This window comes from Onychostoma macrolepis, chromosome 03 (genome assembly GCF_012432095.1).
Source record: "Onychostoma macrolepis isolate SWU-2019 chromosome 03, ASM1243209v1, whole genome shotgun sequence".
NCBI classification, from domain to species: domain Eukaryota; kingdom Metazoa; phylum Chordata; class Actinopteri; order Cypriniformes; family Cyprinidae; genus Onychostoma; species Onychostoma macrolepis.
Genome location: NC_081157.1, coordinates 2116456 through 2142853, shown reverse-complemented (window position 1 = coordinate 2142853; position 26398 = coordinate 2116456). Strand labels below are relative to the sequence as shown.

General features: G+C 39.4%; 1 protein-coding gene across 1 annotated transcript in view; it reads left to right on the top strand.

The window, feature by feature from the left end:
• LOC131537382 (uncharacterized) overlaps positions 1–26161 on the top strand; it is a 44835-nt gene extending 18674 nt beyond the window's left edge. The window contains exons 6-10 of the mRNA XM_058770753.1: positions 4154–4243; positions 4325–4392; positions 20902–20976; positions 21125–21179; positions 23356–26161. Coding sequence (XP_058626736.1) covers positions 4154–4243; positions 4325–4392; positions 20902–20976; positions 21125–21179; positions 23356–24438 — 1371 coding nt within the window. The 3' untranslated portion in view covers positions 24439–26161. The remainder of the gene's footprint in view (positions 1–4153; positions 4244–4324; positions 4393–20901; positions 20977–21124; positions 21180–23355) is intronic.
• The last annotated feature ends 237 nt before the right edge of the window (positions 26162–26398 follow it).

Genomic DNA, 26398 nt, shown 5'->3' with positions numbered 1-26398 from the left:
CAAAAAATGTGTATGCAAGAGATTCGGAAGGATGTAACGACACGCATTTTAATAATGTAGTGGAGTACAAAGTACAGATAATTGCTGAAAAATCTACTTGAGTAAAAGTAAAAGTATGCATTATTTTTTTTACTTAAGTAAAGTATAGATACATAAAAATGTACTTAAGTACAGTAACGAAGTACAAATACTTCGTTACATTCCACCACTGATGATAGCTTGTTTAAGCTGCTGGTAGTCCGATTGGATGTGTCCTGGCTGTCGAGCCAGGAAACGTCGCACTTCTGGGCTACAGGTGATCCAGAGTAGATAGAGTCTATCTTGGTGGTTCACACTGGTCCACGACTGCAGGAAAAAGTCAATCTCTCTTAAGTAAGCGTAAACATCATATTCTCCTGCCAGTTCTGGCGTGAATGCAGGGATGTTTCTGGCCATTCGGTTGAGGTCTTTGGGTGTCACTCCATGTGCTGTTTCAGGGCTCGCCTGAATAAATCCCTTTCCTTCTGCAGCTGCAGAGGTTTTCAGGAAGCTGACCTGTGAAATGTCAGGCAGAAGACTTTGGCTCCCCCCTTCGTATCTGTGTACAGGAGTGAGGGGATTTGCACTGCTGGCTGTGTGACGTGCAGCAGGGTGCCTTTTATTTGAATCCATGCACAGCCGGTAGGACTGTTTCAGTTCTCTCTGAACCATGTCAAGCTCCTCATTAGTGCTGCAGAATTGCTGAGTCAGAGTTTGGACTTCAGCTCTGGCTGTATGTAGATGGCCTTCTAAGGCCTTAGTTCTGGTGTTCCTCTCATTAAGTTCCACATACGTTGTTTTTAACAGTGTCTTTGTGTGAAACAATTCTCTTTCCAGGTCCTGTCTGGTGGCTTTTTCACACTGCGCTTGGTGTCCAGCAGCTGTTAGAGTCTCTTGAAGACTGGTGATTTCCTTCTGTTGCGCCATTCTGTGAGGTTCTTTACATCCGTTCTGTGCCTTCTATCGCTGAGCGGGTGTCAGTTCCCTGTAGGACTCTGTGACTTGCAGCTTCAGTTCATTTACCTCCTGTCTGAGGTCCAGGAGATCCTGGACCAAGGGGGAGATGATGCTGGTCAGCTCCTGGTGGTTCAGGCTAGGGGTCAGGTGTCCACTTGTGTCACAGTCTCGCTGTTCCTTTCTCTGCCATTGCAGGCTGTTGGCTGCTTTGGCCTGAAGGATGTCCATCACCGTGCTCTGCTGGGTTTTCAGGTGGTCCTGGTGAGCTGGCAGGGCTGGATGTCTGTGGAATGTCTGAGACACACTGGCACACTTGGGAGAACACCAGGAAAAACTGGGTCACACTGGGGGATGAAAACACAGAACGGCCATGTACTGTATATTTTACAAGTTGCTTGCATTTATTAAACAAATAAAATTAGTCATTAATTGCATCTTTTTGCAGCCCATTTTTTCATATTTTTGATGCAAAGATAGCTATATGTAAATGTAAAATATTAAAATATGTTGTGAAAATGTTGATGGAACAAACTGATATACTGTATGTGCAGAATTTAGAAACGGATATTTATGTGGATCACTTGCAGCCTGTGTCTCACAAGGCAAATGTATTTCAGTTCAAAAAAGTCAATGTAACACAAAAGTTGCAATAAATAAGTAATTTGTACATCTGCATAACTGGAAAGGGAAAATACATTGTGTATGTATGTTAACACACCATGAGTTCACGTCAACTTTCATTGTGTGAACAGTAGCTACATATTAGTGTATTTCATTCATTCACCGGACCCAAACATACGTAAATTTCAAATGCCACTGGCCCAATTAACAGTTATAGTATAGTAAAAATAGTAATGTAGACCATAGATGCATTTTACGTGGTATTATAAATACTGTAAACAAAACGGAGTTATCTGTTTTTGCAAATAAACTCTTCATATATAGAAGATAATATTTGTATTTCTCCCAGCTCTCTGCACTGGCGTTAAGCAAAACCCAGAAGCTAGACCAAAAATCCATGATGGCGGAGATATGCAACTCTCCCATAGGGAGCTTCTTCTTCTTTTTCTTCTTCTATTGACTTTTTATAGTGGTTGACAAACAAATGATAGGTGCATTCCCACCACCTACTGGGCTGAAGTGTGGACCCTTGATTTCAGGAGGAATCTATTTATACATAAAGAAGAAAAAAAAAATCCTTTAATAAATCCTATTAAACAGCTCTACTTTCTTTAAATACCTTATAAATGCATCATATATTCTGTTGTGATTTCCTCCATTATGTATCAGAGTTTTAAGTGAAAAATTACCAGTTTCCATTTCTCTTAATTCTTTCATCAGGCATGCCCTTTCTTTTTCATACTCAGCACAATACAGCAGTGCATGCTCTACAGTTTCTAGGGAGCTTCTTCATCATCATCTTCTTCTTTAACGGTGGTTGTAAAGAGGAAGCAGAGCAGTAAATAGTGGATATATTTTTAAAATTTCAGAGATCCACCAATAGGAATGAGGGAAGACACAAAGCAACCAATAGCATTGTTGAATGGGCTGAGATGAGGACTTCAACTAACCTGCCACACATTACTAGCAGTTTATGTGTTTTTCCAAATAAAAGCCAAATGTTAACCATAAGTTAAAGGAACACTCCACTTTTTTTTTTGGAAATAGGCTCATTTTACAACTCCCCTAAAGTTAAACAGTTGAGTTTTACTGTTTTTGAATCCATTCAGCCGATCTCCGGGTCTGGCGGTAGCACTTTTAGCTTAGCTTAGCATAGATCATTGAATCTGATTAGACCATTAGGATCTCACTCAAAAATGACCAAAGTAGTCTGAAAAGTAGTCTCCAGCTATATCATAACTAGTTACCTAGCTGGGGACTACTTTCAGGCGCTGCGTAATATCACTGCACCTGCTGCACCCATGGTACGGCAGCAAAGTTACTTGATTATTACACTGTAATGAGAATACAGTTCCAAGAAAATCGCAACTTTTCATTTTCCGTCGGTCTTAGTACACGATGTAACTACAGAAGAGTCAAGCTTTAGGAAAATGATCTAAACTCTTTGGTCATTTTTGATGACCAAATGCTAATGGTCTAATCAGATTCAATGATCTATGCTAAGCTAAAAGTGCTACCGCCAGACCCGGAGATCAGCTGAATAGATTCAAAAACAGTAAAACTCAACTGTTTAACTCTAGGGGAGTTGTAAAATGAGCCTGTTTCCAAAAAAAGTGGAGTGTTCCTTTAACATATTCCATGGTGTGCCACAGCCAAGCTACATACGGCTATCAGTTGTGTGCTGTCATCTGGACCATATACCTCAATACAAATTGTCATCCAAAAGAAAATTCCCTCCAATTCTAAAGCCATGGCAAACCACATATGGTGAAAGTTTGGCCTATATGTGCTCAGCCATGCCATATAGGCCAAATGTAACAGCTCAAGTCAGCTTCTTGCTATCTGGGGGGTGACCACTCTTTGTTTTTTTTGTTTTTTTTCCCTAGTTTCTGAGTCAACACTATTTGATTCATTTGGATTCTGAGAATTTCTTTTTGCCGTTTTTTTTGTTTTTTTAACCTTTTTTAACCTGCTACTACTAGATGGCAGTAGCCTGTTAAAACGTGGCTTATGTACTAATTATATAATTAATAAAAAAAAATTTTGGTCCCACTTTATATTAGGTGGCCTTAACTACTATGTACTTACATTTAAATTAATCATTTGGTACAATGCACTTATTGTGTACATGCATGTTTTTACATTGTACTTATATTTTTAAAAATACCTATACGTACTTACATCTGTAACTAATTTCTGTAATTACATTTATAATTACACTGTCAACCCATCCCTTACACCTTAACCCACACTTAAACCTACCCATACCATCAAACCTTTCCCTATCCTTACCCATATCCCACCCAAAAGTTTTGCAATACAATATGAACACAATAAGTACATTGTACTTATTTTTTGATGTAAGTACATAGTAGTTAAGGCCACCTAATATAAAGTGTAACCAAACATTTTTTAAGGACCAAATTCAGTACACACCTTTTAATAAAATATAGACTATCTTGTACAGCAGAAAAATACAAGTCTCTCACAAGCCAACCTTGCGAGAAGATGCATCTTTTTAGGAGTATAAATTGATGCTTTCTTTCTCTGTGTGCAGATTCTTGACTGGTTTGTTCAGATTTGTATGGCACTGCAGTATATTCATGATGACAGGAGGAATATTCTTCACAGAGATATCAGACCTCAGGTAGACACTGATAAAGCTCATTAAAACGTTTGTCACCAAATCAAATGTGTATAATTGATGAGATTTCTGTTGTCATTGTAGAATATTTTTCTGACTGAAGATGGCTACATCAATCTCGGAGATTTTGGATCCTCAAAAGTGCAGATAAGGTAACAAAACAATTTTATTTGTAATAATTAAACCAATTCTAATTATTAGATTTCATAAAGTATGTATGTGATAATTAGCTATATACCAAGATAGCAAGCAACCACTGAAACAATGTTAAGTCGATGTTGATGTGTCAATGCTAAATGCATTGCATTAATGTTACAAAGTAATGTTGGTTCAATATCTCTTTGCACCATAAATTAATGGTATATTATAAAAATAATTTATGGGCAGTTGTGGCCTAAAGGATAGAGTCGGACTTGTAACCCAAAGGTCATGGGTTTGAGTCTCAGGTCCGGCAGGGATTGTAGGTGGGGGGAGTGAATAACCAGCACTCTCTCCACCCTCAATACCACGACTGAGGTGAGACCCTTGAGCGAAGCACCGAACCCACAACTGCTCCCCGGGCGCCGCAGCATTAGCTGCCCACTGCTCTGGGTGTGTGTTCACTACTGTGTGTGTGCGCACTTGGCTGGGTTAAATGCAGAGCACAAATTATGAGTATTGGTCACCATACTTGGCCACAGACCACTTCCCTTTCCCCTTAATGTTGAAATAATGGTGAGATTTCGACAACAATAATCAATGAAAATGTCATAGAATCAACATTTTGAAGAGATGTCATTTAAAATATAAATGAAACATAATATACTGCTGCCATCTGATGTACTATTTTTATAGTTAAAGACTGTAACATTTTCATTTTTTACCAAACATTTTCAAACACAAATGACACTGTTTTCAGCAGATGAATCAATACATTTTATTTGACAGTTTAACACAATCAAGGACTAAGAAAAAAAAGTGGGACAAAAAGGACAAAAGAATTACAACCTTTAAAAAAATAACATTACTTTCAGATGTCTGATGTCATTATAACAAGTCCGTAACAGGGCGAATGAGACGTGAAACGTGCAGATCCATTTGCAAGCTTTATTCCAAGACATGGTCAAAAACACAGGCAGGGTCAAAACATCAGCAAAGAGGTACAACACAGGCATGACAAAGAGTAATCCTAGGGCAAGCGTGGGTCTTTGATCGGCAAACACTGGACCCTTTTCACAAGACTGTGATGACGCGTTTAACGGTCATCAGCATCATAAATCCTCGAAAGTTTTTCATATTTGTATTTTTTTTTAAATGTATGTACATTTATAACACTATTCTTTGTATTGTATTACCTTGCATCAAATTACAAAAAAACTAGTTTACGCTAATGCAAGAGTGTTTCTAATGCAGCGTCTATGGGAGGGATGGTAAATTTGACAGCCAAATCTCGTTGAGTATGAATGCGGTCCGCCATGTTTACGTTATCATGTGATTTTATGACGTTATAACAAACGCAAACACAAACTTAAAAGATATGAGCTACGGGCTTAATTCATCTATCTGTAAATTTTGATGTTGATGAAATTTGCTCATTTTTGGTCTTGTTGAAGAAACAGCTGTCCTTATGATTGTAGTAGGCTATAACCAATAAATTTGGGGTTAATTTAAGTTTTTATATTTTTAACTACTAATATAGACTAACCCACAGTTTAATCCTTAAATATATTTTTATTAAAAATAAATTATAAATCGTTATCTCTTGAATATATTAATTTCTTAATTTCATGTGCAAAATTGTTCACCCACACGTAAAACTGGCTTAAATCTCCTTGTTGTCCTCTTTTTCTGGTTGAATATCTCTCTCGTTTCATCCCTGAGGCTTATAAATAACAAAAACAATTGCAATTTTAATGCATTATATGATTATATGAATTTTATGATTATTCAAAGATATTCAATCTTTTTTTCCCTGTGTATAATATTATACTATGATGTACGCAAACCCATTATAGTTATGTTTTTTTTTTTTTTTTGGTCATTATGATTGTTCATTGTTAAAGATACTACCATATTTCCCTGAGCTTGTATGTTCTTCAGTAATAATAATAAAAGGAAAATAAGAGCGACAGGCGCACAAACACCTCATAGCATCTATATCTCATCTCTGGAGAAGACTGTTGATTTTACAATCGAAAAATGTGAGTATTACTACTTAGAAATTAAGATTACCTCAGAAAGCAGTGGTAGCCCAACACTTATGAACAATAATAATGATAAATGCTGACCAATAATTATTTTACTGAAAGACCAATTTATTATTTTAGTAAAACAAGCAAAATGTAATTTGCTTTTTCATATGCCATAGCTATGCATGACTACACACTAGACAAATGCAGCCAAAGTGAATACATCTCAATTTTCAGACAAGTAATGAATTAAGCCTCGTCGCTGTTCTCCATCACGTTCGATGATGACGTATTGATCTCCCGTGGGCTTCTGGGATTGAAAAGTATCCATCGGATGAGCACTCAAGAATCTGGGCTAAAGTAGTAGGACATCCGGGAACTTCTCGACTACTCTTTTATGAATACTGAGGTTTCGGACATACTTCTTTGCTCGCCTACTGCTTTCCCCCTACTATATAGTAGGTAAGTATGCATATTCGGACGCACTTTAAGTAGACGCACGTCCGAATCTCGCGAGAATTACTACGTCACCCAGGTAATTCTCGCCTACTCTAATATGAATACTGAGGTTTCGGACATACTTATTCGCTCGCCTACTGCTTTTCGCCTACTATATAGTGGAGAAGTTGGCGGTTTCGGATGCAGCCATAGTCAGGTGTGTTGGTGCTAAACTCTACATGAAGTGGAATAATGCTGCCTTCACGTGCTATCGGAAATGTTCTATTTCCCACTTATGAAGTCTTGATTATGAGCTTGTCATATTCAAGTGCTTTAATGTTGGACAGAATAAAATGTAGCATCCCATTGGTTGACAATCATATAAAAGTTCACCGCGCTATACATGCAGTTTGCTGAGAATTCTGGAATTTCAGTCAAATACATGCTTATTTCACTGCTTATAAAACATATAATATGCATGATCGTTCATATTTAGCCTATAAATACACTACTTTAGCGATGTAGTTGTTGTGAGAACAGCATTGACAGCAGCAATGGTTGTTCCCTCCACCATGTTTAAAGTTTATGACCCGCCCCAACTCGGAAACTCAGGTATCAAAATTATTTCAGAATTTCCCAGTAGTAAATACAACTTAAGAGGCCGTTCACGTCCAATTTCCGATTAGGAAACTCATATTTACGATAATTCCGATAGCACATGTGAAGCCAGCAAAAACACCCCTGAACCCCTGAAACTATGGACATTGCATTAATCTCATTTTCTTTGAAACTACATAACATTTAAGTACCAAGTTTCTCTTGTAGAATAAAGAGTCTTTTTTTTTTTTCAAAGACAAATTCATCTTGTGTTTACCATACTTGTGTATACTTTACTGTTTAAATATTACAAAATAGCCATGTCTGTTTCTTTCTCATAAACACAAGGTGTAGTTTTGTGTGTGTTTGTGTTTCAGTGGGAAAAGGTTAATGCCGAGTTCACGCGAGGCTTGCTGCAATAGACGGTGTTGGCGGTGATTCCGGTGTTTTAAAGGGAAGCTGAAACATGATGCTTAGAATTGTGGTTCATCAGACCAGAGAATCTTGTCACAGTCTGAGGGTCCTTTAGGTTCTTTTTTTTTTTTGCAGATTCCAAGTGTGTTTTCATGTGTCTTCACTGAGGAAAGGATTGAGTCTTGCCACAAAGCCATAAAGCCCAGATTGGTTGAGTGCTGCAATGATGTTTGACCTTCTGTAGATTTAATCTACAGTTTCATCAGTTTCGAAATGCATACTAGTCACCTTTATTTATATAGCGCTTTTAACAATACAGATTGTGTTAAAGCACTTAAAGGGATAGTTCACCCAAAAATGAACATTCTGTCATCATTTGCTCACCCTCAAGTAGTTCCAAACCTGTATGAATGTCTTTGTTTTGCTGAACACAAAGGAAGATATTCTGAAGAATGTGGGAAACAGAGCAGTTCTGGGGCACCTTTGACTTCCAGAGTATTTTTTTTCCTACTATGGAAGTCAATGGTGCCCCAAAACAGCCTGGTTACAAACTTTATTCAAAATATCTTCCTTTGTGTTCAGCAGAATAGAGAAATTCATACAGGTTTGGAACTACTTGAGGGTGAGCAAATGATGACAGAATTGTCATTTTTGGGTGAACTATCCCTTTAACAGTATCAAATTGGAGGATAGAGTGTCAGTAATGTATAATGATAAGATTAAACACTCAATTTTCTCAATTTTCAGTTAAAGGCATTTCATTATTGAATTCAGAGATGTCATTGTCTAGCTCAGTTCAGTTTAAATAGTATCCGTGCAACCAAATCGACGATAATTGCTAGAAATTAAGTGTCCCCAACTGAGTAAGCCAGAGGCGAGAGCGGCAAGGAACGGGAGGTTACGTAGGTAACCGTGGTTCTACGACCAAGTGGAGGACCGCCAGAGCGGTATCCTAAATTGCCTAGTGGAGTCTTTCTCTGGTGCTCGTCTCTTTGCCGAGTGTATATATCAAAGTCGTCACCCCCGTGACCATGACGCTCAAGCAGACAGCCTATAAAGGCACGTCATGCCCGTTCTCTGGCCATTCTCGTCTACCCGAGTGACCAGAAGTCTGGCGGTCCTCCACTTGGTCGTAGAACCACGGTTACCTACGTAACCTCCCATTCTACTTCCCTTCATTCCGGACCACCAGAGCGGTATCCTAAATTGCCTAGTGGAGGCCGCATACCAAAGCAGTCAAGAGGGTTTCCCCACTTATCAAGTACAATTTTCAACAACATGGCAACAATAACAATTGTCTGCAATTTATACCCCAATGTATCAGCGTAATATATGCAACAGACGCTTTGTCAATGCTGAATTTCTTTATTCAAGTTAAGAATCCTTTGTAAGCATCACAGAACACACTGGAGGCATTGCAGCCACAATAAGCCTGTAAAATCTGGCAAAAGTAGATGGGGTCTTCCATGTTGCTGCATCACAGATGTCAGATAGCTGCACACCACATAGAGCTGCCTAGGAGGTGGCAACTGCACGCACCGAATGGCATCTCACAGAGGCTGGAACTTCATGACCTGCATTAGAATAAGCATGTCCAATTACCTCTGTCACCCAGTGAGATAGCCTTTCCTTAGACACAGCTGTACCCTTTCGGTGATCACCATAACACACAAACAACTGATCAGTGGCCCTCCAGGCTGCAGTCACTTCCACATACTGCTGAAGAGCCCTGACTGGACACAGGACTGATCTGGGGTCGTCTGTAAAAGCAGATATAATTATTGGCTTGTTCATGTATTGTGGTGACAATACCTTTAGAAGGAATGCTGGGTTTGGCCACAGCGTAACCTGTTTACACTCAGGTCCCCATCGCAAACACTGTGTGCTGACTGACAGTGCATGCAACTCACTAATACGTCGTGCCGTAGCTATGGCCAACAAAAAAGCTGACTTGAGGGAAAGCCACTTAATAGCTGCATTCATTAATGGCTCAAATGGTGCGCAGGAGAGGCTGCTCAAAACCAAATTCAGATCCCATTGTGGAATCATTACTTTGCGCCTGGGTCGCAGTCGACTAACACCTTTAAGAAACGTTTTAATTAAATTATGCCTACCTAAGGACATACCTTCCACCGGTCCTTTGTATGCAGACAATGCTGCCACATACACTTTAATTGTGGAGCAAGACAAACTATTCTCCAAGAGGCTCTGCAGAAAATCCAAGAGGTTACTTAAAGTGCAATCCTGAGGGACGATTTCCTTTTTTTCACACCACTGAGAAAAAGCTCTCCATTTGTCTGCATACACACGACGTGTAGAAGGTGCCCGTGCATTCAGTAGTGTGTGCTCGACTGCTTGTGAGCATTCCAATATGACTGGGTTGCCCCTAGGGGCCACACCCATAACTTCAGGGTGTGGGGCCTTTGATGCCACCACATCCCGTTTGCCTGAGATAACAAATCTGGTCTTATTGGCAGGGGGCATGGTTTGCCCCTCAGTAGAAGCAGCAGCAGGTGGAACCATGGCCTGTTCGGCCAGAATGGGGCTACTAGCAGAACGGGTTGCATCGTCTCTTGGATCCGTCGCAATGCATACAAGTGGAATTTTGGCCAGCTGTGTGCCAATGCATCCTGGCCCAAAGCCTCTGGCTCGTCCTTGACTGAAAACCACATCGGACAGTGAGTTGTCTGCCTGTCCGCAAATAAGTCCACCTCTGACCTGCCATAGGTGACCCAAATTGACTGAATCACTTCCTTGTGAATCTGCCAGTCCCAGGGTGTGGGATTGGCCCGAGATAGAGAATCTGCTATTTGATTGTAACGACCAGGAAGATACATGGCTCTCAGGGAGAGGAGATGGACATCCCCCCATTTCCAAAGCTTTTGTGCCAATTTTAACAGGCTCCGAGACCTTGTCCCCCCTTGGTGGTTGATATAAAACACCACAGTGGTATTGTCTGTCCTTATTAGAACATGTTTGTCCTTTAACTGATGTTGAAAATGTTGCAGCACTAGCCATACTGCCTTCATCTCGAAAATGTTGATGTGCTGTAGCGTGCTGTGCCACATACCCCTCACTTTCTGGTGTTTCCACACAGCTCCCCAGCCTTGTAGAGATGCATCGGTTGTTACAACTTCTCTCCTTACAGGAAGGACTCCCAAGGGAACACCCCTGAGCAGATGATCTTTGCGGGAGCAGTGTTTCAGAGCGTGAACACATGCTAGAGTCACTGTTACCAAAACATGTTTTTGGGTCATGGCTGATAGGCGTTGCGAATTCAGCCAGCATTGAAAAGGTCTGAGTTGCAGCATTCCCAGCCGCACCACTGGTGTTGCTGCCACCAACATTCCAGCTAGATGGAGAAAGTCTGCATATGGTAGGCGCCTGCCTATTTGAAATTTTGCAACTGTCTTTGCAATTGCCTGAGATCTGGCTTCTGTCAAAGTGGCTTGCATGGTGCACGAGTCAAACCTCATGCCAATGAACCGAACTGTCAGAGTAGGAATTAGACAGCTCTTCTTGTAGTTTATTTTCAGACCTAGTGCCTCTATGTGCAGTATCAATGACCTTGTCTGCTCTTGCACTTGGTGTTGAGACTGGCCGCACAGTAGCCAATCATCGAGGTAAGGAAGAATACGCATGCCTTGGCGCTGTAAGGGTTCTAGTGCAACTCGCACACATTTGGTAAAAGTTCTGGGTGCCAGGGCTAACCCAAAAGGAAGAACTCTGAATTGGTATGTCACTCCATTGATATGAAAACGAAGGAACCTCCTGTGATGTGCCGCAATTGGAATGTGGTAGTAGGCATCCCTTAGGTCTATCGTAACGAACCAATCCTTTCTGTTCACTGCACGTATAACATCTGCTATTCGTAGCATGTGAAAATGTAGACGCTTTAGAAAGACATTGAGGTCCCTTAAGTCTAAAATAGGTCTGATTCCCCCATCCTTTTTTGGAATTACCTGGAGAAAAATCTGTTTAACTAGTCTGGGCCATGTATCACTTCTATGGCCTGTTTTTGTAATATGACTCTATTTCTGCTGCCAATGTGATCAGATGCTTTGGATTCCGTATCATTGTAGGGCGAACCCCGGTATTTGGAGGTGGTCGACGGTGAAACTGCAACTTGTATCCCGTTGATAGGGTGTTTAACAGCCATGTATCTGCTGTTATTGCCTTCCAACACTCCAAGTGTTGAGGAAGGAAACACGCCGACTGTGTACCCTCAGGTACGCCGCTGAAAAGCCCCAGAGATGGTAGTTGGCTGTGCTCTGGATACAAAATTGCGTCTGGACGAAACATTATATCATGAGACTGCTCTGGGCTGACGTGGTGGTGCCAACACCTCCTGCATTCTGTTCTGCACGAAGCCAGCACCACGTTGTTGATGAGGATAATGACCTCTGAGAATACTGAACATACTGTGCAGGCCGCATGAAGGTAGTTTGTTTCCTTAAATGCTTCGAACACATTTCAGATGCAAGGAGACGTCCGTCTAATAATTCTTGAGCCTGTGCACCAAATACCTGCCCCGGAACTAGGGGAAGTTGGCGCAAGATGTTCTTACCAGATTCCGGCAACGGAGTCTGGGCCAGCCATACCTGTTTCCTTAACTGTGTCAGCAGACCCAGAGATCTGCCACATTCTGACGCAGCTGCTCCTACTGCTTGGATAGAAGCTTGTAGTATCTCAGCACATCCTGAATTGTCCAATGAAGGTAGTGAAGCATTGAGTGCCAACAGCAACTGTGCCAGTGTATTTGAAATACATCCAACATTCGCCACAGCACTGTATGTTTTACGCAAAAGTGTGTCAGTCCGTTTATATTCTGGCTGTGGGCAGCGTGGCTCAGAAAGCAGCGCCTCATCAGCCTGCACAGCAAGTGACGCCACTACAGTTTCTACTGGTGGCATTGAATCCAAGCCCACTGACCCTGCATCTGCCATACTAGATAGCATACAAGTTACCTTGTCAGGCCGCATGGTCAATGCGCTCTTGAAACCAAATGATAATTCTTTAATTATCATTAGGATCATTAGGATCGAGTCAGTTAGAAATACCAAGGGTTCACACAAAACAAGGGGAGTCTGCTTTTAGCTATTATGCCGCCCGCAGTTGGAACCAGCTTCCAGAAGTTTTCCACTTTTAAATCCAGACTCAAAACTCATCTGTTTAGCTGTGCATTTGTTGAATGAGCACTGTGCTACGTCCGAACTGATTGCACTATGTATAATCACTTTCTATTCTTAAATGTTTTAAATTTCTTTAAAATCATTTTTTAAATCACTTTGTTTTTATTGTTGTGATTTTTATTATTTTTAATTTCTTATTATTTTTAATTTCTTATTATTTTTAATGACTATTTCACTTCCTTTTATGTAAAGCACTTTGAATTACCATTGTGTATGAAATGTGCTATATGAATAAACTTGCCTTGCCTTGCCTTTAATGAAGTCACCACATTGTGGCACAACCAACTCATGAGCCTGACCAGAAGCGCGGCAAAACAGGTTAGGAGCCTGACTAGTTGCAATAGGTGGAGCATCAAGGTTGAGTTTTGCTAAAGCCACCTTTAATTTACCACGCAAAGAATTTGCTACTGACAGTGGTTCACCATCATGACCTGAACTCAGTGCACTGTCTGAACACACTGATACTGGACTTACAACCAGAGGTGGGTAGAGTACCCAAAAACTGTACTCAAGTAAAAGTAAAAGTACTTGAAGAAATATTTACTCAAGTAAAAGTAAAAGTAATAGTCTGAATAGTTACTTGAGTAAGAGTAAAAAGTACCGGATAAAAACTACTCAAGTAGTTAGTTACTAGTTACTTTGGATCATATACTGAATATAGTCTATTTTTATCTATAGATATTTAGATTAAATTTATATATACATATACTGTATATATATCTATATATATATATATATATATATATATACACACACACACACATATTCTATTAATAAAAGAATCCTGAACAAAATCACAGGTTCCAAAAATATTAAGCAGCAAATCTGTTCCCTGTTGAAAAAACAGCATATGCTGGTAAGATATGTTTTGAAGCATGGGATGCTGGTTTGAGCTGATTTAAGCTGGTCCTTTGCTGGTTTATGCTGGTCCGACCAGCTAAAACATACCTAATCAGTATATCCTGTTTTTCAACAACACTGGTAATAAATCAATATATTTGAATGATTTCTGAAGGATCATACAACTCTAAAAACTGGAGTAACAGCTGATAAAAATTCTGTTTTGCATCACTGAATTAAATTAAATTATAGTTTAAAGTATATTAATTATGTATTATAAATATATATATATGTATATAACCTCTGACACGGAGAAGAGTGAAAACTCCTCACATGACCGCTACAGAACATCTGAACATCACGAAACAAATGCACATTGACGGATCTTCTTCCGTCTGTTCTGCAAAATGTAAACAAATGTAGCCTTTATTTCTGCAAGCGTAAATATTGTGAAAATATCAATATTAATTGTGTCTAGGCAAAGGCATTCCTCCTGGAACTAACGTGGGTTTGGCGGGTGTTTATTTCATACTCTGTGACCGCTTATTTAATGAATAAATTATACATAGTATTTAATGTGTAAGGTACATACTGTAATGTCATAGTGGTGTCGTGTATTGTAATCGAATCTATACCTGTGGAACCGGCAACACACGCGGTGTTCGTCTAATAAAGATCTTCATAGCTAGCAAACCATAGCCTTTGCTTTCAACTGACTGTTGATCCAGAGCCACGTCTTCAGCGCTCTTGATGTTACAACTCTGAGTGAGAACCGCTTCAGACAACTTAGCGCGTGCGGCAGGCAACTGAACGAATCATTCAAACTGATTCACGAACCGATTCACTTGGTTTGCCAACTGGTCTGATCAAGCCTTCGAACAGAATTGACGCAAAAGAATGAATCATTCGTGAACGGGCATCGCTCATTGCCCAGAAAAAAAAGTAGACGGTGCGTTTGGAATAAATTGAAGGATTTTTAACTATATCGCATTAAGATAAAGTAACGAGAGGAGCGTCGCCCACAGTAACGAAGTAAAAGTACCGTTTTTTCACTAAAAATGTACTTGAGTAAGAGTAAAAGTACCTATTTTTAAATATACTCTAAAAGTATTAGTTACCCAAAAAATTTACTCAAGTAAATGTAACGAAGTAAATGTAACTCGTTACTACCCACCTCTGCTTACAACTGTCTCTGTCCTGGCAGGATGTTCATCAAAAAAGGAGTCAGATGCTGACACTGAGACCACATCAAAATCTCTCTCCCTACCAGGATCAATTGTATTAGATTCTGCTAACTGCTGCTCCTCATTCTTTTTCATAGAAGCCAAGAGTGCTTGAATCTGGCCCATACCTTCAGTCAGCTGATCCACCCTGCGCTCCAACGCAGAGGAAGTTTTCACCTTTTTTTTCTTAGGAGGTGGAACAACAGCTACTGCTGCCCTTTTAACGCCACGTTCTGAAGGGGTTGTGTCTATAGGGAACAATGAATAATCTGATTGAGTATTCCACTGTGCAAGGCGGCTTTCACGTATTGCTAATGGCAAAAAACTACAGCTAGGACAAGGATCTGAAAGGGCCTGTTTAAGGTGCTCAGGTCCCAAACAAAATATACAACGATCATGACCGTCCTCTAATTCCATGGATGAATCACACAGCGTGCAGCTTGCCATTGCAAACGAAACGTGGGAAAGTAATAATGATTAAAATAATAATTTCAACTTAATCAGTAGAGTATCTCTGGAACCAAATTTACTGAATGACCAGCCGCGCCAATGCTGCTTGTCAACGTGTCTAATAATAATAACTGAAATATAAACAAAGATCGCTCAATTAAGGCTACATGCAGCACTTAACACTGCTTGCGGTCCAGTCGTTTAACAGTATATCCTGAAGCATGAAAAACAATGCGCTCGCCAACGAGCGTACAAAGTTACTTACAAATCAAGATCGCTCTTCACCTTAAGCTGTTTTTTTCCGCAAGACGAGAATAGGAAAGAGAACGGGCATGACGTGATGACGTGCCTTTATAGGCTGTCCGCTTGAGCGTCATGGTCATGGGGGTGACGACTTTGATATTTACACTCAGCAAAGAGACGAGCACCAGAGAAAGACTCCACTAGGCAATTTAGGATACCGCTCTGGCGGTCCGGAATGAAGGGAAGTAGAACCAAAACTCCCTCTGTGACAGAATGGAGAAAAAAACCTTGGGAGAAACCAGGCTCAGTCGGGCGGTCAGTTCTCCTCTGACCAGACGAAACCAGCAGTTCAATTCCAACCGCAGCCATGTCAGATTGTGCAGAGGACTCATCTGATTCCCGAGGTCTTGTCCGGATGGCTGTCTAGGTGACGAGGTCCTCACTGGGGATCTGTCTCTGGGGCTCATCTGGGTGTCCTGGTCTCCGCTGACGTTCAGGGCTGTAGAGGTCATCTCTAGGTGCTGATCCACCATCTGATCTGGATACGGACTGGATCTGGTGACGGCAGTGACCATCTGATCTGGATACGGACTGGATCTGGTGACGGCAGTGACCTTGGAATAAGAAAGAAACAGACAAATATTAGCATAGATGCCATTCTACTTGCGATGTAACGAGTACACCGTGTGTTATGGGGAGTGTTCCCGGGTTCCGGTTGATCTAATTAATGCAGCCCAACAATCCTTTAACGGATTTGAATAATAGAAGCGTATTCGTCTGTTATGTGTAAGCCAGGCTAAAGAGATGGGTCTTCAATCTAGATTTAAACTGACAGAGTGTGTCTGCCTCCCGAACAGTGTTAGGTAGATTGTTCCAGAGTTTGGGTGCTAAATAGGAAAAGGATCTGCCACCTGCAGTCGATTTTGATATTCTAGATATTATCAAACGGCCAGAGTTTTGAGAACGCAGTGGACGTGGAGGACTATAGTGTGATAAGAGCTCGCTCAAGTACTGAGGATCTAAGCCATTCAGGGCTTTATAAGTAATTAACAAGATTTTAAAATCTATCCGATGTTTGATAGGGAGCCAGTGCAGTGTCGACAGAACCGGGCTAATATGGTCATATTTCCTGGTTCTAGTAAGAAATCTAGCTGCTGCATGTTAAACCATCTGGAGTTTGTTTATTAAACGTGCAGAACAACCACCCAATAAACTTTATGAAAAAAAAATTCCGACTTGAATAAAGCATTACAATAATCTAGCCTTGAGGTCATGAACGCATGAATTAAAGTTTCTGCATTTGACATTGAGAGCATATTTAGATATATTTTTGAGATAGAAAAATGCCGTTTTACAAATGCTAGAAATGTGGCTGTCAAAGGAAAGATTTCTATCAAATAGCACACCTAGGTTTCTAACTGATGACGAAAGTTATTCATTACCCAGTCCACATTACCCAGTCCGTATCAGTATGGATATCCAGCATCATACTTTTCCCCATTGAGATCTGATGTGTTTTCAAAGTGTTCCTTAAATTTTTTGAGCAGTGTACATACATGTACATATTATATATGTAGATTGAAAACCACTGCACTAGAGTGTTTGAGTTACAGACTCCAAACTTTAGTGTTGAAACTATCTTCTATCCGCTTGCCAAATTTGATAACTTTCGCAAAAGCAGTTCTGTGGGCTCCCATAGACTCGAGTAAAAGAAGTAGTAGAATTCAATTCAGTTATTTTTCCAAGTATTACTACCCTTTTCTCTTCTAGCTAATGTTTCGGTTCATCCCTAATAACATCTTTTTGAAGTTTTATTAGTTTGTGTAAGGCTGGGCTCCACCCGCCGGTCCAAAAAGTGGAATCCAGTGTCCTGGTCGAAGGTTTAATGCATGTTCGGTCTTTTACTTGCACCTCTAAAATTGAAACTAAATCCAGATAAATTCAGTCTAACGCATGCTTGATCTGACTCCAGTTCCAAGTGATCATTAAATTTAGGCAATATTCTTAATTAAAAACTTATCACAGATATTGATTGTATATTAATTTAGATATTTTAATATTCTGGACATCCCATATTTTCATTTATCCATTCACTGGGGACCTAATGTTGCACAGAGTCTCACGCCGCGGGTTTTTGCGTAGATCTCACGGACACAAACTCACCAGTCTGATGCTAGTCAGAGGGTCTAGATAGGCTAATACCTGTTTTGTCTGCCGCCAACTGCTTGCTTATGACAAAAGTGTAGTTCATTTAGTCCTTCCCGTACAACTTGCTAGCACCAGTGATAGACAGAAATCAGAGGTCTCCGATGACGTGCCTACTGCTCCGTTCATTCATGAGCCTTCAGTTTGATCTATCCTGGACATAGATTTGCGGTAACAAAAGCCTCCTCACAGTCTAATGGTCATAATGATTTTAGGACAGTTCAGAATAAATCAAATATAACAATTTATTATTAGTCAGGTAAAGTTGTATCATGCCAATTATAAAATGAAACAATTAGAAGCCAATTTAGAAAGGATAATGCAGTTGTGAATCACATTGTAACCGCGTGGCAACCCTGCCCCTGTACATAGATACTGTGGCTATATGGGAAATAGCCAAGTGACCTACGCAGGAGACAAACAAATTTAACATAGTCACACATGTAACAGTTATCCTAATTTAACACAAGACACACGGTCTAAAATACATAGCAAAGCACTCAGATGTTTTAGAGAATAAACCTAACTAGTAGCACAAACAACTATACAGTGTGCTCTATGGGCACAATGTGTTTAACACAATTACATTTTTGAATCGTACCTGACAGCATAGAGACACACAGCAGCAGAGCTCCAGAGACCCTCACACACCGCATGGGGTTTTCTGACTACAGAAATTCCTAAGTAGTGTTTTGTCACTTCCCTTATATACCCAAATCTTACAATTTTACAACAAAGATCAGTTGTAAAAACATAAAAGACCTTTTGGTGTTTTTGGTTCTAGTGCTCCAGGGTCGCACCTGGATGAAGATGGATAAACATTCCCGCAGACACACCCCCTCCTCAGCAGAACACAATACTACAAAAGTTTTCAATATTTCTCATAATACAAGTGACTACTGTGAAATTGAGACCAATTTACCCATCACACCGAGACCTTTAAAATGATACCAAACATGAAAGGGAAAAAACAACATAGATTCTTGCTTTTTGGGGAAGAAGAGTGAGGGGGGAGAGTCAGAGGCAGGGAGGGCAGGGCAGGGGGAGAAGGGGGTCGTAAATGAACAAGGGGAGTGCTGCTGTTTGCTCTCTCTGGAGATCTCTTCTCCAGATTAGTTTTATGGCTTTATTGCATGTGTGGCGAGTACGAGGGGGAGGGATGTCAGAAATACGTGTTAGGGATTATGCCAAATATGGCAGTCTCTATTCAAAAGGGCTAAAGTACCTTATCACCTAATAGCCCTTACGCACACTTCGTGACTTAAATAATCAGGCAACCACAAGGGGCCGCTACACAAACACAGACTACGCCACCCTGTTTAAGTGTCCGGGGAACACACATTTCTCAGAGCAAGGCTCACAGGTTCGATACGGTTGAGTCAGGTATCAGGCCGAGTGGAGTCACAATTAATGAACTTTATTTGCAATAAAATACCAACTTTATTAATAGGAGACAAACTCAGGAGAAAATTAAATGAAACTATACTACTGTCAACTTCTCAGAATTTCAGGTGGCACACCTAGACAGGATGGAAACAGCAATCAGTGCACACTCACACCACAGCATACCACACCTCCAGTGAACACGGCATTCAGGCAAAAAGCCCACCACCACCACACACAAGGGAAGGCTGCCCCTCCGCAATTGGCCACCCGGTTCTGATGAGAAACAAAAAATAAAGAAATCAATATCTCCAACACTTAATTAAATTTAAAACGCCATGGTCAGATCACATACACAATATAAGTTAAAACATGAAAAAGTATTCAACGTCTCAGTTCTGCCCAAATAGACGAGGGATTGCGTCCAGCACACTACAGCTCTGAACGGACTAGAACCAGGCCATAACCACAGACTGGTTATAATAAAAGAAAACACTTCATAAACATCAAAATAAACACAGAAAACAAAACAATATTTTAAGAATCAACCAAACAAAAGAAAAATCAAAAAGGACGGTGACACAAAAAGGCTGATCGTCTGTTATACACCGCTATAGACTGTAACTGCAAGGTTTCTGTTTCACGTTACTCACAACCCAAGGAGCGAGAAGAATGCCACACCACGGTCCAGCTGATCCTGTGAAAGTTGAACACAGTCAATGTACTCCGTTTATAAAGGAAAAGTGCACTTGCGCAAGCCAACGACTGGTTACTCGAACCGATCCGCCAGCTCGATTTGACTACAGCACCATATGATCCCGGGCAAACGAGCCGATAATCTCGATGCTGAGGCACAAAGCCCCAGTATGGGAAAACAATTTTTGCCCACTGGAACAGCCAATCATCAAGCTTCCCCTGAGTTGAAACACGCACACTGAGCCAGACACCAGCCCACTGCAATACTGCACACGTTGGCTCACACCTATAATATAAAAATACACATTTTAACGAGCCAAACACTAAAAACACTCGCAGCAGATGAAACGTACCTTTAATAAGATTCACATAACCTAGTCGCGGTTATGTTTAGATGCATCTCCATACAGACCGCCATTGCTGCCAACATCCCATAACGCTCCTCAGTCCACCCTTTGACAAAATAAACCCATGAAACCAGATAAAGAAAGTCCACCAAAAAGTCACTGGCAACAACTCCTACCTCCCAATGGTCGCACAACTCGCCGGAAGTGAGTTACCTCACTCTCTCTCGCAGACGCACACACATAGCGCCCCTACGGTCACTTTTATGTGCTATTCAGTTAAAGTAATTACCCACCACTCCCCCTCCTCCTATTACAGGATACGTCACGGGTAAACCGTACTGCTACACATGGTATCTGTGAGTTCCTGAGTTTTGGCTTCATGATGCCATTTTGGTTGATTTCATAAAGGAAATAATTTCACTCCCTACATTTGAGTTTACATTATTTATTTTTTTTCTATTTCAGAGCAGATCCTTTTACAAGCTCAGTTATGAGTGCAGAGCTCTATCAAAGCCCAGAAGTTTATAAGACTTCCAAAAGGTATGCTTTTTGAAAGTTGAAATATTGAAATTTCTTGCAAAGTCTTTACATGAAATGCCAACTACTTTAGCTGTCTAAACAATGCAGTTTAATTTATCCTTTGTGCATTTATTTATTTATTTGTTTGTTTGTTTATTTATTTTTGTAGTGATATTTATTCACTGGGATGGGTACTCTATGATCTCTGCATGCTGGATGTGTGGGTGAGTTTTTAGTTTTTCCTTCTCAAAGTGCACTCTATGAAATAATGTACATTACAAAATATTACCAATGTGTTCACTTTAATTAGCTTTAAAATGTACAAACCAAGAATTACATTTTTTTTTCTTCAAATTTTAATGCTTGATAAAAGTAGATTTTGACTTAATAAAATGTAGATTTTGTCAAAGGTTTGTGCGTAGCCTTGCCTGGGTTTGTTTTACCTTCACACAGATCAAGTGTAAGGTTGCATGATGCATCAAAATAAAATTTAAATTGCAATAAAATTTTTATTTCTGAATGCCACAGGAAGGCTGTGATTCAGTAATGTACATGTGGACTGTTTCAGAGTGAAATGCTGTTCATTACCCGTACAGCTCATGATCTGGTGTTTTGGCGTACTCATTTAGTGTGAATCAAGTTGATCTGAGAGGCAGCACAAGTGACAGTTCACCAACAAATGTAAATTCAGTTGCACTTTATTTTACAGTATGTGTAGTTGCATGCACTTACAGTGTAATCACCTAAGAAAGTACTAGTAATATAAGGTAGCTACTTGGGGTAGGGTTAGGTTTAAGGGTAGATTCAGGGTTAGTACCTAGTTATTGCATGGTTATTGTAATTACTATAATAAGTTCATATTATTTACATGAGTGTTACGGGACTGAAGAGACGTGAGATGTACGGATCCATATGCAAGCTTTTATTGAGAAGAGACGTGGTCATAACATGCAGGGTCGAACAATGGCAGACAGGTATATCATAGGCAATGCAAAGAGTCATCTAAAATGGGCGTGGGTCAGACGACAGCGAACAGAATCCAAAGGGGCTTGACAAGAGAAGTAATCCAAAACGTAAGCAAAAGTCCGGGCAGGGGAAAACACAATCCGAAACAGGCAAGGCAAGACTAGGAAAACTAACAGGGGCTCTGTAGAGTAGCTAAAGCTAGCACAGCGATAAATGCATACAATACTCGGCAGTGAAAGAGAGGAAGTCCATGGTTTATGTAAGGGGTGAAATGGGAATCAGCTGTGTGATCAGACTCGGGTGTAAGCGTGTGATTGGCTGCAGTTGAGTGTAATGAGTGCAATGGATTGTGGGAACTGAAGTTCAGTGTAAGTGTAATGATCTGTGCAGTGTAAGAGTCCATGTGGTGAGCGAGTGACCTCTGGTGGAGGGTTGACGGAAGTTCGTAGACCAGATTCGTGACAATGAGGAACAGGACTGTAAAATAAAGTGCTACTGTTAAATTCTGTTGACTTTTCTCACCCTTAAGTGAGCTTAAAATCTGTATCACTTCCCTTCATCTGAGGAACAATATACAGGATTCTTAAGAAGAGATTTTAAAGAATTTTTTTTGTCCACACAATGAAAGTCAGTCAGTAGACACCAAAATGACACCCCATTAACCCTATAGTGAAAGATAAATATACTAAAAATGTATTTGAAATACATTTATTTCATGCTAAGTGTACTACAAATACATTTACATATTTTTGTACTCATTAAAAATACCCTGAAATTGTACTTTTAATATACTAAACTGGTATACTTACAGGCTGCTAAATGGAACAATTAATTTTGTACTTAATGCACTTTAATTATGCGGAAGTAGTGCTGAAGTCCAACTGAAGATAGATATAGGCTACTTAAGTATATTTGATCGTGCTAAAGTGGAACTATTGCAAGTACACTTTAAATATCTTGCATTTAAAGACAAATATTATTCAAATAATATACAATCCTCATCAGTAGTGTCATTAAAACACATTTTAGGTTTAATATTAAGAAATGTGCATTGTGCACAAGTAGTACTCCAAATAAAGTTTAATTATAATTATAAAACGGATAGTTCTGGTCCTTGAATCTGATTGGTTGAGCTAATCCTCCGCTTAACTTCATGCCTAACAACGCTGTTATAAATTCACTGTAAACCATGGCTTCTTGGGGCATATTGCTTTATTTTTATATCAGTAAGTCTCAAGCGACTTAGCATGAAATAAATGTATTTCAAATCAGTGCTTCTCAACTCTTGAATTGATCAAGAGTGGTTCTCAACTCAGACTCAGAGTTTTTTTTAAATGTATATAGCACCTTAAAAATGTTTCATGATCTTGGGTCTTATGATTAACCAGATTTTCCTTATATTGTTTTTTTTTTCTTCTTTATTTTCCTGCACAGTCAGATATTGATCAACGTCGCTTTCAACAAGCCTCCCACAATGTAGGAAACTCTCTTCAATTCTCAAATACGTGTTCGCCGGATCTACAGGCATTGATCAAAGAAATGCTCAGCTTGGACCCTACAACCAGACCTTCAGCTGATGACATTCTAGTAAAACCTTTCCTAGAAGATGCTGTAAACAGAAACAAGACATTTCCAGAAGCACTGAATCGAAGGTTCATGATGTCCTTAAACATATTTGATGAGACCTACAGTGAGCACTATGATAAATTTAAGGCCTTAGTTACAGAGTGGGGAGAAACAACAGATTCACTAGAGAAGATCCATCATAAATGCACAGCAGGCGCTCTGTCAGGTTCAGTGATTGGTGCAGCTGGAGGAATCACTGCAGTGGTTGGTGCCATTTTGGCTCCTTTCACTTTTGGAGCATCTCTGATAGTTACAGGTGTTGGTGTTGGAGTTGGAGTTGCAGGTGGTATAACAGGTGCTGCCTCCAGCATTACCAATGCAGTCAAACAAAAATCACTCCGTGAGAACATTGAAAGAATTCAGCTGAACTTTGAAGATGTGAGACCAATTCTCGATTCACTGAATGCAATGAGAAAGGTATTGAGAGCAATCCAAAAATTCAGGGATTTTGTCAGCGACTCTTTTGACAATGTGCAAATGTCACGCAATGTAGAGACAAGAAAACTAATGTGTGCCAAAGAACTCCTGAATCTAGGTCTACTGGCGAATGTTGGCAGGATTGCTGGTCAAACCGCTAGAGTAGGACGGGCTGCAGCAGCAGCAACAGCTGCAGTCACAGGAGTGTTGAGTGGGATCCTAGTCATTGTTGACACCGTCTTCATAGTGCAAGACTCCATAGACATTCACCAGATGAGACAGGGAAAAGTAGATGACCCAAAAAAGGTCAAGTCAAGTTTACTCAAGTCCATTGCTGAAATGAGGAAAACACATAAAGACCTTTGCAATGTCTTAAAGGAAATTAAAGAAACAAGAGAGGATCTAAACGACTATATAGAAGTGGCCAAGGCTGAAAGAGGTTTATACCCCGATTTAGAGGGTTTACACATATGAACGTGGTACCAGTCAGAAACTCATGCAACATCCTAGATTTGTCTGTGAGAAGAAAGAGGGTTTTGCTGAGATTGGTTTAAATGTCTATGTTGTACTGAGTCAAACAATAGAAGATGTGTGACGTACGAGGTCAGACTTCTGCAAACATTCCATATTGTAAATATCAGCTAATATATAGCAAAGGCTTTAAATATACAAAGATAGTCCCACCTTCTAAATAAAAGAGCCAGTCATTGGAAATGTTATTGGATCACTGAAGCTGAGAGTGCAAAGAGGTGTTTCAAAGATGGCCACTGACTTGCCGTAATGGGGACTTTGCTATACATCTATTATACATAAGGCACTTACTTTAAAAAAAAAAAAAAAAGGAAAAAAAAAATTACATGTACATACATACATGGATTTCTCTTCTTAATGTCATTCTAATGTTAATTAATTTTCAGTATTGAATGAGTGACCACATTCCAGAGGTTAGTAATTTACATAAAACACACCCAAATAATCTTCATTTTATATATATATATATATATATATATATATATATATATATATACATACAATAAATGGGTCAAAATTATAAAAATTTTTTTTTTTTTTAATTTCCTGAAAATAATTATGCTTGTATTACTTGAATGTATTCTTAATTGTCCTTGCATAATCATGACACAATGGGCATAATTTACAAATAATTTGATATATTTTATTTGTTTGTATTTCACTTAAAATCTTTAATAAACATAAAGCAAATTAAAGCGAGTCTGATGTTCTTGTAAATGAATGAACTGATTTAAGAAAGAAAGAAAGCTGAAAGGTTGCATTGGCCAGAAAGTGCCTGGTGATGAGTCAAGATATCGGTACTAAATTTCAAAACTTATTTCACAATCCTTGGTTTTTGGCCTTTAATGAAGACAAGCAACAGGAACAACTGCTGTGTTTATGAGATCTTCATGATATGGTGTAGATTTGTTTTCACAGAAATGACTGGAATAGCCAAAATCATTTTTTAGAAGCTGTGTCCGTGTAGCATGTTCTCAGAAGTGACTGATCATGAAAACAATGTACGGTGCATGTCAAGATATGACTTTTTGATCAATTTGAAATCTGAATTTGACGTTGAAGTTTATTTATTTTTTCTGCTTAGCAATACGGAGACTGAATTATTGCAAAAAGTACATTAAAATATAAAATTGCAAGAAAACACAAATACAAAATAGTCAAGAAATATAAAAACAGATATTCAAAACATATTCAATAATACTACACCAAATGATAATAAAATATATACTTTGACACTGCTACAAATGACAGACTGTGCAATTTATTTAACTCTGCAACACATTTAACTTTTACCGCTATATCTGCTGCAGAGTATCCAGTCACTTTTACTTTCAAAAGATGCAATTTTGGTCAAGGCCTTAGCTTGTTAAATTCAGTTCTAGTAATGATATTAACTTGAGCTTGTGTACTGAACATGAAAGCCAGAGTTTAGTGAAACTTGAGGTGCTTCTCAATATGGGGAGTATTGATGGAACAACAACAACATCATCATCATCATCATCATCACAGTGCATTTAGAGAATTAATATCAGTCAAAATTACAGATCTGGATATTTCTCAAGGTCATGGACTGGAGGATGGAGGAGCGAGGAAATATTGAATATTGCCCGGGCTAAAAAAAGCCTTAATTAACTCCTGCCAATTAAATACAAATTTAGCTAAAGGCTGATTATTTTTGCATTTTAGAAAACTTTTATCGAAATTAAGTAGTCGAATTATGTTGTTAAAGTTTGAAAAATAGATCATTCCTGTTTATCTGATGGTTTTCAGTCAAATAAATAAATAAATACATTTCATAACTGTATGTGTTGCTTTTCTTTGCATGTCCCAGCATTATTAGCAAGTTTAATTAAGAACACTATAGTTTTATTCTGCATGTAATTAATGACCTATATGTAGGTAT